Raw genomic sequence first — 14,506 nt, forward strand, 5'->3', positions numbered from 1 at the left:
GTGTGAGCATAAATTCCACCCATGATTGTAGTGAATAGAACAGATAGTAATTTCTTTTTAAGTAAATCTTAAAAGAAAACCAGGAAACATTTATTTTCATAGATTTGAACTGATTTCAGGGCCACGTGTCCTTAGCTAAATTAAAATTACTAATCTGTCTTGTTTGATTGATGATACTTATCTTTAACTGTGTCAAATCCCTCCCTGTGTCCTGGTTGAAGTGAGACTGAATTTTTCTCCCACTGTCCCACTTTTTTTTATAGCTGTCCAAGCTGCTGGTAAGTTTGAGTAGTGTGTCAGCTGACTAACAACCAAGCAGGTTGTCCTCCATGTGTCCATGTCTTTGCTGTGTGTGTGTGTGTAAACACGTAGAATAAGCACTCCGTCCATCTTGAGTTTGTCCCTCATCAGCACTGTTAAGTGCCAGCTTCTCTTCCACCTGGTTTTAATTTTGTTAATTTAAGATAAAACTTAATTTAGTGTTCATTTTGTATTTTATTCTAGATTTGTTTTGTCATTAAGGCTACTAGTTGTTGGGTGTGGCTTCCATTTTTGTTTTCAATTCTTGAGGGGGGTTATCTTTAAACTTGCTTCAGATGTTTGATTCGGCAGTCAAACTAATTAAATTGATGATTAGCAAGTGGACAAATTCTAAATTGTGAAAAGCAATCGTTGGCTCTGTGCCTAACTGGCTCTGTATATAATATTGGGGATGTCCTGATTGCAAGTATCGGATCAGAGCCAATATGGGCATTTTTTTTAACTGATCAGGGATCGGCATTCACTCTGGTAACCTTACTCTGATCATTTACATCAGCTTGCCATAACGTAACGCAACTCCTAGCGAACAAAAAAAAAAGTTATAATATTAACTAAACTTCAAACCACAGATTCCTTTAGAAGCTACAAACGTACTGAGAGCTGAACACACAGAAACTTAAAAAAAAAAAAAAAAGTTTCTCCTGCACAGGTCCTGCCGCCCGTCAGTAGATCTCCTTATGTCTGCACCCTTTTATATAGGCTACAGTCTGTGGTCGGCACACAGACACACACTTTTAAATTTTTTACCTGATTTATGGGAAAGCAACAACTGACATTATAAACACACACAACCAGTGGCCGGGTTGACACAGTGGTAGAGCACATATACTGAGAGGTTTATGCCTTGACGCAGAGGTCTAGGGTTCGAATCCGACCTGTGACAATTTCCTGCATGTCTTCCCCCTCTCTCACAAATAAAGGCGGAGAAAGCCCAAAAAAATTATCTTAAAAAAAAACCCACACACAACCAGCCTAATATGCAAACAGAAATGATGTACGTATTTTATTATTTTTATTTGCATATAGAGCAGGGAAGTGAGATCCGATCATAAGTGGTCAATGAGGACGCATTTGGAGACATATTCTACAGACGGGTGAAAACGCACGCACCTAGAGCTGTCCACTTGTGATCCGATCACTCAGGACAGATGTTAAAACCACGTCAGAAGAGCCTATAAGTTTAGTTTTTATCAAAGATTGACTATTAACCGCAAGAGGCGTTACTAAGTTTAGTTTTATCAAAGATTGTCTACTAAGCGCAGGTGGCTTCACTAAGTTTAGTTTTTGTTGTCCAGCGGGGGACTTGAGACTGTGTTTATTTTTTGGTTGGGGGTTTGCTGGGATCCTAAAGAGAACTTGATTTACTAAGTTAAATGCATTAAGCTTGAGACATATTTTAGTTAGTTTGTTTAGTTAGTTTTGTAAACAAAAAAAACGGTGTGCAGCTCTATTACAAATACAAGAATCGAATCGAGACTCAATATTTTTAAATTTGGATCCGGGGCCAAAAAAGCTGATCGGGACATGCCTATATAATATGTTTATTAGTTTATATATTTAAAGACAGTATTTACTAAGAGGTATTACAATTGCAGAAAGATACAAAAATGGAGCAACTTTGAAGTGACTCTTCCTTCAGTAGTTTTTTTAAGTTAGCTCCATTGGAGATGTTGTCTTCTACACTGCCATTTTGTGTTCTTCACTTGTTTGTCCTTTGTCTGTCGATGTCCAACACATTGTCTGTCATGGTCGGCGTCCTGTGTTGAAGTAATTTTTTTGTTTTATTTTACACTAGTTTTTTTAGTTACAAAGTAGTTTTCAGTAACAAAGACAATTTGACAAGCATTGTAAAGCTAACATTAACAACAATTTTATTTGACCATAATGTCAGCCTCATAATGCTTTAGATACAGGTTTATCAATCAAACTTATACAAACTGATTTTCATGTCAGCTCTTATGCAGAATGTAAGTATGAAAGCAATGCTATGTTAAGTGTGTATCTCAATTAAAGGAGAGTTCTGAACATTTAATCTATAAAATAGGAGCTTGTCCACCTTGTGATTCTCATGTTGTGTCCATGTCCTCTGTGTGTGCTGTCAGAGTAAGCATCAGAAACATCAGGCATTTGAGGCCGAGCTGCACGCCAACGCAGACCGAATCCGTGGGGTCATTGATACTGGCAACACTCTGATCCAGAGAGGAGCCTGTGCCGGCAGCGAGGACGCAGTCAAGGTATGTTTTTCATGTATTCAGTTATACAGCATTCACAATATACAGACAAGTTTATTGTTAAATATTGGGCATTCAGCAGACACTCAAAGGTGGCTTAACAGCAGAATGACTGCTGCAGTTATTGTTAACTGTAAAGTTAACAATAACAAAGAGAAAGACATACAAATCCTGTGACCAATCATGTAAGAGCTTGAGAAAGCGTTAACGTTAGAGGTGGAGAAATGTTCTTCAATTATGGTGATGTATAAATTTGAAATGTGTCTGTATTTTGCTAGCAATTTTCTGTAGATGTATCTTATTCTACCATTATTCTACCATGGATACAATCCTGCAAGATAGGGCTGAACAAATCATTAAGTTATTAAGATTAACTGTCATTAAGTTTCATTTGGTTAATTATGACACTTTTAATGCTAAGTTAGCATTGTTGGAGATGTTTGTGTTATGACAACTTGACATTAACCTAGACAACCTAATGTTGTTAATTAATATGTCATGGCAGGCCTAATTATCAAACTTGAAGAAACAATTTTTTGATAACAGTAGCCTATAGCTAAGGATTAATAACAGGTGCCATTTCAGTCTTATGCACACCCCTTCAAATAAAGTTACCTTTTTTTAAACCCAGAGACAACAAACGGATGCATCATTTTATCTGATTCTGCTCATGGTAAATAATCACAATTTAAATTGCGATATTGGTAAAAAAAATCCCAATTAGATATTTTACTCAAATCGTTCAGCTCTATTGCAAGGATTGGATTCTGGATTCTGTTGAAAATAAATGGAAGTTTTTTAGCTCTCCAGAAGTTGTGTGAAAACACAATCTTAAATGCAGAACTGTAGTGAAGAAATGAAAATAACCTCAACCATGACCACAGGCGCGCCTCAACGCTCTGGATGAACAGTGGCAGTTCCTCGTCAACAAATCTGCAGAAAAGAGCCAGAAACTCAAAGAGGCCAACAAGCAGCAGAATTTCAATACAGGCATCAAGGACTTTGACTTTTGGCTCTCTGAGGTGAGAATCTGCATGCCAGATACGTGTGTAAAAACTTTTGACACACTAATGTACGGAAAAAAATCTCAAAGTCTGGTGCACATTTGTTGTTTCTCAGGTGGAAGCTCTTCTTGCCTCTGAAGATTATGGCAAAGATCTGGCCTCAGTCAACAACCTGCTGAAGAAACACCAGCTGCTGGAGGCTGATATTTCTGCCCATGAGGTTAGAGTTGGGTTGATTTCCGGTTTCAGGAACCAGGCTAAACCGGTTTGATTTGATGCTAACCAGTCAAACCAGCATTTTTAACTATGACACCTTGCAACTTAAAAAGTGGCCGATATGTCAGGCACTAAATCCTACCTCTTTTATTGATCCAAGTAGACTTTATTGTCCCCAAGGGTACACTGTACGTTATGGACAGTACGCTTACAGGGAAACCGAAGTACAAACATAACAGAATGACATGCAGGAAAATAACAGTTAACACAAAGTCGCACTGATGTGTTTTAGCTGGCTGTTTTGTTTAGGGCTGTTATGGCTGCAGGCACCAGCCTTTTGCCATAGCGAGCTCTCTTGCACCTGTACCATTTGGGGGCTAATGTTAGCTTCAGTGTATTAAAGCTTAACTGTAACTGTTGGCTTAGCTCTCTACGCTTTCCTGTTGTAGAAGTAGCCTGCCTAACACTGGTAATAAGGTATTTCAAGCCGACGAAAGAGATGAGCTGAAAAAGACGAGGCGAAGTGTAAACACCTAAATCAAAGAGGTTATTATAACCTCACTGCAAAAAAAAAAAAAAAAAGGCTTAGAGGTTCATTACTGCCACCATGTGGACTGGAGTCACTACACTCTCATCAGTCTCAATCAGGAGTAGCTAAGACAAGTGCACCTAGTGGTAAAATTCAGTATATCGGTTTGGTTTGATTTCAAACCGGTTTGACGCTTTTTACCCCGGCCCAAGCCTACATGAGGTATGTAGTTCATTACTACAAATGGCTCTGCATGTGGGTCAGCTGCACCTCCGGTAACACAAGACCTTATTTCATTTCATTTCTTATTTGTCATTTTTAGACTCATCACAAATTACAAAAAAAGAGTTGAAGCAAACCATGTAAATACATTTATAGATTAAGAGTTACAATGAGAACCTCTGACAACCTTCCCTCCTCTCTGCAGGATCGTCTGAAGGATCTGAACGGCCAGGCTGACAGCCTGATGGCCAGCAACGCCTTCGACACCTCACTGGTGAAGGATAAGCGTGATGCCGTCAACAGCCGTTTCGCCAAGATCAAGAGCATGGCTGCCGGTCGCCGGGCTAAACTCAATGAGTCCCACCGCCTGCATCAGTTCTTCAGGGACCTGGATGATGAAGAGTCTTGGATCAAGTAAGAGAGATGCACGATTGTTGTTGCATTTGTTACTCCAACTGCGAAGCCCGATTACAATGCACACATTACAAAAATATGATTCAGGCATTTCATCTTACTAATTACTGGCACAATTTTTAAGAAAATTAGCAGGAGAGGGCAGGGGAAAGAGAAAGATGACTTCCAAAAACTTCCAAATACAGAAAGTCTTGATGCAACCCAAATTGGCCTCAACTTAAACATACACATTTCTGCCCCAATACCAAACAGAGAAAAGAAGTTGCTTGTGAGTTCGGAGGACTACGGACGTGATTTGACAGGAGTACAGAATCTGAGAAAGAAACACAAGAGACTGGAGGCCGAGCTGGGAGCCCATGAGCCGGCCATTCAGGTAAGAGGGTCATCTATTCATTTCATTTATTTGATAAGGTTTGTGCAATTTAAATAGGCCACAGAGTTTTGCCCTCCAGAAAGCTCAGGTACTTTCCCAATTTTCTAGTGTAGACATTTAATCTGGCAAACCGTTTATATGACATTTTTTCAAAGCCATCTCACAAGCCCACTCCTGGAATGACGGCAACCTTTCATTCCTCCATCCTCTTAAAATAATCTGTCTGGCTATCATTGAACTAGTTTGAACCCAGCTTCTTATGTGCTTATCCATCCTGATTGACCCATCTCCCAGAACAAATAGTCTTGGGCTGAATGGAACCTGGGTCCCTTATCACAGGACCATAGGACATCAAGTAATTGGCCGTCCTCTGTTTTACATTTCCAACAATTTGGTGGGTCTTTTAAACCAAATCTAAACAATTCGAAGAACTGGATCCAAAAATCCCCACTAACAGATGGCGAAGTTGCAAATATCTGAAAAATTTAGACCTAGGGATTCCTGTATCACATCCTCAAAGGATTTCAATATGCCACCAAGATAGAGATCCCCCATTGTGATAATTCCCTTTTCCAACCAAGCCCTCCAAAAAAGGGGAGATCTACCAATACATAACTTTTGGATGCCAAATACTTGATGAAGTATTTAGATATGGATCCAGTTCAAACAGCCGGGCCACTTTGGTCCAAACGACATTTACATGAGAGATTATCTGATGTGTTTTTGCCTCACCATACAGTTCAACAGACAGGCTTTGTAAGGGCAATAATGGGGCAAGAACAGATTACTCAATACAATACCAGGGTGAGGCTCTCTCAGGAGGAAGTGACCAGTGGGCCAGATGCCTAATGTTAAAAGCATTGTAATAATACAACATCTTTGGTGGACCCAAACCTTCTCTATCAATTGGTCTTTGTAATTTATTAAAAGTAAATTAGTCTCCCCCTTATGGCTGCTGCCAAAGGTTCTATGGCTAAACAAAACAACAAAGCGGACATAGGTGAGCTTTGTCTTGTTCACCTTCCAAGAGCAAAATATTTAGAAATTAACCTGTTAGTTTGCAGCACCTTAATCCACTTTATAAAAATGCCCATACATTTCAAAAATGTTGAACATATAGCCCCATTCAACCATATCAAACGCCTTTTCGGCATTGAGGGAAATAGCAGCTATCGTCTATCAGCTACAGACCATGAAATATTCTTAACGTCCATCTGCATTAGGGAAATTGGGCAGTAATTCATGCAGTCTCCTGGGTCTTTGCCTTTCTTAGGAACCAAAGTTATCAAAGCCTGCCTAAAAGTTAGTGGCAGTGTGCCCTTCTCCAGTGCCTCTCTATATACCTCTAACAGAAGTGGGGCCAGTTCAGTTGCTTCTTAAAATCTCCATCGGCCAGTAACTTGTTAGACATTCTGACTTTCTTACAATACTGAGAAATATTCTGGAAAATATTGTAGCTTTGCTATGCAGTGATTAGTGCTTTGTTCTGTATTCTTGCAGTCGGTGCTGGACACTGGGAAGAAGCTGTCTGATGACAACACCATCGGCCAGGAGGAGATTCAGCAGCGGCTCGCCCAGTTTGTCGACCACTGGAAGGAACTCAAAGACTTATCTGGAGCAAGGTAAACCTGCTAAGATATACACTTGCCTAGGACAACGTACACACAGATAGAAATAGGTGTGTAAATGTGTGGAATCTGTGTGTGTGTTTGCTCCCAGGGGACAGAGGCTGGAGGAGTCGCTGGAGTACCAGCAGTTTGTGGCGAATGTGGAAGAGGAAGAAGCTTGGATTAATGAGAAGTTGAATCTAGTGGGAAGCGAGGACTATGGAGATACACTGGCTGCTGTGCAGGTGCTTTTCTGTCACAGACAACCCATCCGGTTACATAACATCAAATAAGTGTTTTTTTAACTGTAATAATGTAAGTGATGATGAGTTTTTGTATGTCAAGAAAACCTTTCTTTTTAACAGGGCTTGCTGAAAAAGCATGAAGCATTTGAGACTGACTTCACCGTGCACAGGGACAGAGTCAATGATGTGTGTACTAACGGAGAAGAGCTTATTAAGAAGGTACTGACTATATAGCAATCAAGAGAAAATACACTTTTTTTAAAGCAGTGAAATAATCATCATGTCTTGTGCAGTATGACTACAGAAACAAAGGTTTCTCAAGATACTGTTGTGTGTTTCCCAACAGAACAACCATCATGTTGACAACATCAGTGCCAAGATGTCTGCTCTGCGAGGCAAAGTGTCTGAGCTGGAGAGGGCAGCAGCTCAGAGGAAGGCTAAGCTGGATGAAAACTCTGCCTTCCTGCAGTTCAACTGGAAGGCTGACGTGGTGGAGTCCTGGATCGGTACGAACACTTCTGTCTTTCTTTTTCCAAAACAAGTGATTTTTATTGGTGGTAAATACTTGATGTACTTGGTGTATTTTCCACAAAAACAAAGCTTCAATCCTCCACGCACTGAAATCTTAACACCAGGGTTTTCCCTACCATTATAAGGCTTAGGTGCAGCTAGATTGATCAAATCTAGCTGCATCGTCCTGCAAAGATTAATCGATTAGTTGTCAACTCTTAAATTAATTGCCAACTATTTTCATTATCGATTAGTCGGTTTGAGTACATTTTTAAGACAAAAGTAAAAATTCTTTGATTCCAGCTTGTTAAATGTGAATATGTTCTAGTTTCTTCTCTCCTCTGTGACAGTAAACTGAATATATTTAAGTTGTGGACAAAACAAGACATTTGAGGACGTCATCTTAGGCTTTTGAAACGCTGATCCACATTTTTTTACCATTTTCTGACATTGAGACCAAACAACTAAGCGATTAATTGACTATGAAAATAACCGTTAGTTGCAGCCCTAGGTGCAGCACCCAAGCCATTTTGAGAACCACCTAAGCTGAATAAATTTAAAATCACTGTGAGCAAAACTAAACTAACTCTACACAAAACTAACTTTTCTCAGATTTTTTTTCTCAGAGTGGAAATAAAATGCTCTATCAGAGTCCACAGTCCTGTTGTCAAAAAATACTACAGTTTCTTCTTAGCCTTAGCCAGAAGAAGAAAATGCTGTTTATCATACTATAAGCAGGAATCTCTGTCAGTCTGACCGGCATGCGCAAAAGACGTCACACGCAGCTCGCTGAGGTTCAGAATTAAACATGGAGGCCACTGTGTACTATTGTTTAACATACTTTTGTGTGAATAAACTAGGGCTGCCCCCTGAATGCAACACTTCAATATTAAACTGTGAATAAAGTGAATGTACAATAAAGGTTAAAAACTGAGGTGGCGGGGCTCAGGGATTCGCACCTCTCAGTTAAGCATGTTGTCCGCAGCAGGCAACTGGTGATTAATACGCCTATTTAGAAAACAATATCTCCGCTGTGTATTTCACCGTTTCTGACCGCTGGCTATTCTAACTTTACAATCAAACTCTTCTTAACTTCCTTCAATGAGCACGAGTCGTGTCATCATTCTGCTGTTGCAACTTCATTTTGTAAATTTGCCATACTAACTTATAACACTAATAACGTTACCGCCGGCAAAATATCTCCTCTAATTAATGGTGCAATATGTAATATGTACAATATACTGACAGCTAGCTTTTTAAATGGTTACTGCATTCCAAATTCAAAACACTGGAGAGAGTCGTCTCCCCCGGTCCTTCCTCCCCAGACTCAAAGTTCACAGGGCTTGCTAGGTTGAGAATGCTGAACCCAATGCAATCCCACAGTGTCAGTGTTGGCTAGATGCTAGTCTTGCATTGCCAGACATTACTCCACAGCGCGGCAAAGTAGCTAGATGCTGGCTATGTTGACATTAAAGCCCGTGCTCTCACAGACCTCTGTACCCAGCTGACAGTCACCTTCTATCCGCTAAACGTAACAACTGCTAAAAAGTGTATTTATTCCAAATATGAAGCCATTTCTTTAATAATTTGGAAAGCCTGACCTAATTGTAACTGTGTTCAGTTGGATTTGACCGGACTTGTTTGTGTGGACTTAAGTCTGGCTTTATCTCCATCATTTCTGAACCTGTTTGTGGTTTGTGTTTAGGTGAGAAAGAAAACAGCCTGAAGACTGATGACTATGGCAGAGACCTGTCCTCTGTCCAGACTCTGCTCACCAAGCAGGTACTCTATCTTCCAAAACAGTATTCTCCTTTTCCTCTGTACCGTGTTACTCTTTCCGTTGACATTTTTTTCTGTCTGCAGGAGACTTTTGATGCTGGTCTCCAGGCCTTCCAGCAAGAGGGCATCACCAACATTACAGCTCTCAAGGACCAGCTGCTGGCAGCCAAACACGTCCAATCAAAAGCCATTGAAGCTCGTCACGCTGCCTTGATGAAGCGCTGGAACCAGCTGCTGTCGAACTCAGCTGCTCGCAAAAAGAAGCTTCTGGAGGCTCAAGAGCACTTCAGAAAGGTAAAGAGGCCAGAAGAGCATCCTGTGTTGAAGGGGTGGTCTCTGAACATTTTTGTGCACACCTCCAAAGATAAACCTAAAACCTCTGAAATGATATTGTCCAAAATCAAAGCTTGAACACAGTAGAAAGCATTTTACCACACCTAAGATATTATAAGTAAATTGCACTTAAATTAAAGAATTAAAGATCATATCTTCTCGACAGGTTGAGGACTTGTTCCTGACATTTGCCAAGAAGGCATCAGCCTTCAACAGCTGGTTTGAGAATGCAGAGGAGGATCTAACAGATCCGGTTAGGTGCAACTCTCTGGAGGAGATCCGGGCACTGCGTGAAGCCCACGAGGCCTTCCGCTCCTCGCTAAGTTCAGCTCAGGCCGACTTTAACCAGCTGGCTGAGCTGGACCAGCAGATCAAGAGCTACCAGGTGGTGTCCAACCCCTACACCTGGTTCACCATGGAGGCCCTGGAGGAGACCTGGAGAAACCTGCAGAAGATCATCAAGGTCCACATCAAAGATTATATATCTCATTTATACTTAGCATTGCTGCAGACCATTTATACTTACTTGGGTCCTGCAGGAGTTCAGTTCAGGGATGCACCAAGCTGACTTTTATTCACCCAATACTGATTCCAATACTCAGAGTATCTGCCAATACCGACAATTTTTGCGAAATTGGAAATCTGTGATCAGTCAACTCTTGACTGTGATAAAAAGTAATCCGAGTGGACTCTTTGTCCACAGGACAGCTGAGGAAATAAAACTGTCCTATTAAAACAAAAACAAAAAGTGAAAAAAAATTACTTTTAGAAATACTGTATAAATTCATCTGTTTATTAACATTAGCTAATCTGGAATGTCATTGCCAACACTTGAGGTTTCACACTGTCTTTACTTTATTAAATAATATTTAACATAATTAGACAAACAATGTATTGACAACCATTTCTAGAAATAATTTGAAGGAAATTACGAATAAAAAGAAAAAAGCCTACTATACCTGTGAGAAATTATCTATAGATCAGTCCCAGACCTGACCTGTCAACCTGACATGTAATCAAATACATACTCATACAGTTTTAAGTGTTTTGTTCATTGACGGGCTGCTGACGATCTTTTTATAGGGCGTTCATCCACATATCTTTATCTTCTTTTTATTTGTTCAGTTCGGCCATCAGTCAAAGTAACCCTGACCTTTGTCCTATAAGGATATTTAATAGGGCACACCTGAAATTAAACAAATGTAATCCCTTAGCTGCAAACTAACTGTATAGATTAATAAAAAGGTCATGTCAAATTTATTTATTAAGCACATTTAAAAACAACCCACATTAACCAAAGTGCCTGTACAGACCAGAGCAGGTAGCTAAAATCACAAAAAAGAACACAAACACACATTGCACACAGCTTATGAGCACAAAGATTATTGAAGAGTTGGGATTTAATTTAAATTAAACACCAATACGTTTCTAGATTTGAATGTATACATGATTTAAAGTAAATGGATGTTGCAATGGTCCTGTAGTTTTAATGGCTAAGTTGTCATTATTTGTTATATTTATATTTCCATTAGTTGAAAAATAATTTTCAGTGCATTTTACCTTACTGGTGTTGGTTTCTTTATGACTGTAAATGTGAGTGTAGGAGCGAGAGCTGGAGCTGCAGAAGGAGCAGAGGAGGCAGGAGGAAAACGACAAGTTGCGTCAGGAGTTTGCGCAGCACGCAAACGCTTTCCACCAGTGGCTGCAGGAGACCAGGTAGAGGATGTTTCCCTTACAGCTGAGACTTTATTGTGCTGGGCTGACATTTTTACAGTGTGACACAGATGCCAGCTCTGCTTTCATATAATTAAAAATTAACATTTCAATTTAGGTGCTCAGCATGAATGTTGTTTTTAATGATGCCAATGTCACAGTTGCATGATGCTCTGTAGCTGCAGACTCACTGCTGTTGATTTACATCAACAACTTATTAGGTTTCACATACACTTACTGTGTGAAGGTACTTTCTTCAGTTTTTGTCTTTTGTAAAGTCACTGAATAAGCTTAGCACAAAACATGTTTCTTTTTTTTTTTTTAAACATTTATTAAAACAAGATCCTCTCACACAACATGGTACAAAAACAGATAGTATTGACCTGCACTTATATACACAAAAATCGGCTACTACGGACACACAAGCGTCCAGTTCTAATTCAACATTCTATTCAATTGCCGTATACTGTATGACAGGCGACCACCTCTCTAAATAAATGTCCATCCTGAATTGTAATTTTGCTGTTATATTTTCCATACAATTGACAGCTTTGACTCTTTGGGTCCACTGGTCTAGGGTGGGTGGGGTTTAAGCAGTCCCCCCAGCATTTTGGGCCGCAACAATCTCAAAAAAAGGCACTGGCCTTTTTTTGAGATTGTTGCGGCCCAAAATGCCTGATTTTGCGAGAGCTTTTGTAAAAAAAAAATTGCGATTTAAAAGTTGCGATGTCTTTTGTATGTTTGTTGCAATGAAGTTGCGGGAGACCATGTAAGTTGCAAAAAAAGTTGTTTTTGTATAGTTCTTTATAGAGATGGCCCGATACCATTTTTTGCTTACCGATTCTGATACCTGAACTTGCGTATCGGCCGATACCGAGTCCTGATCCGATACCAGTGTGTCATATATTTTATTGTGTTTTAACAGCTGTATACTACTATCCCTGTATGGATGTGATATTATTTCTTTGTTGTCGGTCTGGCTCAGGTTAAACTCTTTGTGAAACATAAATGCCCCAGAACTTTCTTTTATTATGCAGTTTGACAGTCGGTTATAACGGAAAAAGAACAAAAATATACTACTTTAATGCAGATTTTCTTTAGGGCTTTATTACGTGGTATTGGATCGGTGCATAAACTCCAGTACTTCCCAGTACCGATACCAGCGTTTTAGGCAGTATCGGAGCTGATACTGGTATCGGAACATCTCTAGTTCTTTAAAAAGGAAACTTGTTTTGGGGAGAATAAAACTACTCTGGGCTGAGTTTTCCTAGTAACCTTACCAAAAAGGCTTAGGATGCTGCAAATGTTGGTTTAATATGAAAATGGCTGGTGGATAAAGACAAAAAATTATAATTTATTGAATTAATTAAATTTGAACATGTGTCAGTGGCTTGTTGATCTTTACATTGTTAGCTAATTTCCTAACCTGGCCTGGGACACACATTCATACAGTTTGATAAAGTAGCTACCTATTTGACTTTAACGTATTATTGCACTTACAATAACAAGAGTAGTTGTCCTCAATTTAGGTCATCGTGTCGTCTCATCTGCAGTTTTTCCTGCATCCACCGTGTGCGTTTGTGTGTGTGTGTGCGCGTCAGTAGCGGGGGAACTGTATGAGCAGCAGCCCCACCCCCGCCCGCTGCAGAAAGCCGACAGGATTGAAACAGCAGCCGCTGACTTTAGAGTGAAAAAACGTTACAGCGTACATTGATTGTTACTGAAATTGTATACAGGTTAGCAGAGTGGTCTGAAATGTTTTGCACCGTCTTTCGCTGTACGTTTTGTTGGTAAATGTGAGATGTTCAAGTCTCGTCTTCATATCGGAAACAAGCTCTCTCTCACTCCCGCTTGGTCAGTGGCTCTCGGAGTCACATTATATTGACCTAAAGTCTGGCACGTGGGACTGCTGGGATTGGTTGAAGTCGTGGGAAACTCCGGTTATTGGTCACATTTGTGGAAAAGTTGCGGTGATTGGTCAAAATTGCGAGTCGCACCAAAGTCACGGTGATTGGTTGAATTGGCGCGATTGCTAAAACATTTTATGGGCTACTAATACCAGAGCTCTGAGCATATACAATTAGTTTTTTCCCAACCCTCTTAAATGTGTGTTCCCTAAAATTAATCTCTGTGGTTCAACTAATATGTTTAACCCCAATATCTCTCCAATTACTTTCATTACCTCCTTCCAGTATACATGTTTTTTTAACTGGCAAAGTGTTTGGTCTCTTGCACGAGCGTCACATTAGAACATATCTCTAAGCCATGTCATCAAACACATTCACCACTGTCCACACTGATGTTTACCGTGTAATGGTTTCAGGTTTTTTTTGCAGTGAGCACTGTCATTGCCTCATGTTAACGTGTAATTGTTTCTCTCCATCCCTCCCCTTTCTTTTCCCCTCTTCTTGGCTGCTTCCTCGCTGGTGCTTGGAATTGCTGTTGTAATCAGGACATATCTTCTGGATGGGTTAATATAACTTTTCTCATTTTTTTGTTTGTGTTATGAGTGTTTGGTCCAATGTGTGTGGGTGTGAAAACTATAGGATGTGATGATGAAAGTAAATCTTACATCTCAAAGGTGGCTTGTATGGCCAGTCTAAAAACATTCTTCCTTGATGTAAAAAAAAATAATAATATTCCATTTTTTTTTTTGCTCTATTTTGTTGTCTGATGTTTAATCTGTGGTCCTCCTCCCTCCCCCATTCTATCTTTAAATAGCATAGCCTATCGACGAGTTATTTGTGTCTATCAGTACCAAGTTGCTGATGATCTTTCTGGAAGGTCAACCTCTTTTAAGCCTTGCTCTATTTCCTTTTGTTTTTTCTGACCCACACTGTGCCCTCAGGGTTGCTTGACCTCATGCACTTCAGTCTAAAAACATCCTGCTGTAGTATTATTAAAAGTATATTCCTGCTGTGATAACATTCACCCAGTCCTCAAACTCATAGTACCAGGCTGCAGTCAGCACTACTTTCAACCACTGGACTGACTGGCTAGTTGTCACCT

The 14,506-nt window shown here is 39.9% G+C and overlaps 1 protein-coding gene across 5 annotated transcripts in view; it reads left to right on the forward strand.

Moving 5' to 3' along the window:
• The window catches only part of sptan1 (spectrin alpha, non-erythrocytic 1), a 62,142-nt gene that overhangs the window by 43,497 nt on the left and 4,139 nt on the right, over positions 1-14,506 (forward strand). For 4 of the 5 annotated variants that reach the window (XM_078271227.1, XM_078271230.1, XM_078271228.1 and 1 more), the window contains 15 exons: positions 264-278; positions 2,424-2,555; positions 3,437-3,574; positions 3,672-3,776; positions 4,729-4,937; positions 5,190-5,310; positions 6,811-6,932; positions 7,030-7,162; positions 7,283-7,381; positions 7,509-7,668; positions 9,378-9,454; positions 9,536-9,745; positions 9,951-10,247; positions 11,388-11,500; positions 13,950-13,967. In XM_078271227.1, the coding sequence (XP_078127353.1) occupies positions 264-278; positions 2,424-2,555; positions 3,437-3,574; positions 3,672-3,776; positions 4,729-4,937; positions 5,190-5,310; positions 6,811-6,932; positions 7,030-7,162; positions 7,283-7,381; positions 7,509-7,668; positions 9,378-9,454; positions 9,536-9,745; positions 9,951-10,247; positions 11,388-11,500; positions 13,950-13,967 (1,949 nt within the window). The remainder of the gene's footprint in view (positions 1-263; positions 279-2,423; positions 2,556-3,436; positions 3,575-3,671; positions 3,777-4,728; positions 4,938-5,189; positions 5,311-6,810; positions 6,933-7,029; positions 7,163-7,282; positions 7,382-7,508; positions 7,669-9,377; positions 9,455-9,535; positions 9,746-9,950; positions 10,248-11,387; positions 11,501-13,949; positions 13,968-14,506) is intronic. The other variant, XM_078271229.1, reaches the window with a different exon arrangement.

This window comes from Sander vitreus, chromosome 16 (genome assembly GCF_031162955.1).
Source record: "Sander vitreus isolate 19-12246 chromosome 16, sanVit1, whole genome shotgun sequence".
Lineage (NCBI taxonomy): Eukaryota > Metazoa > Chordata > Actinopteri > Perciformes > Percidae > Sander > Sander vitreus.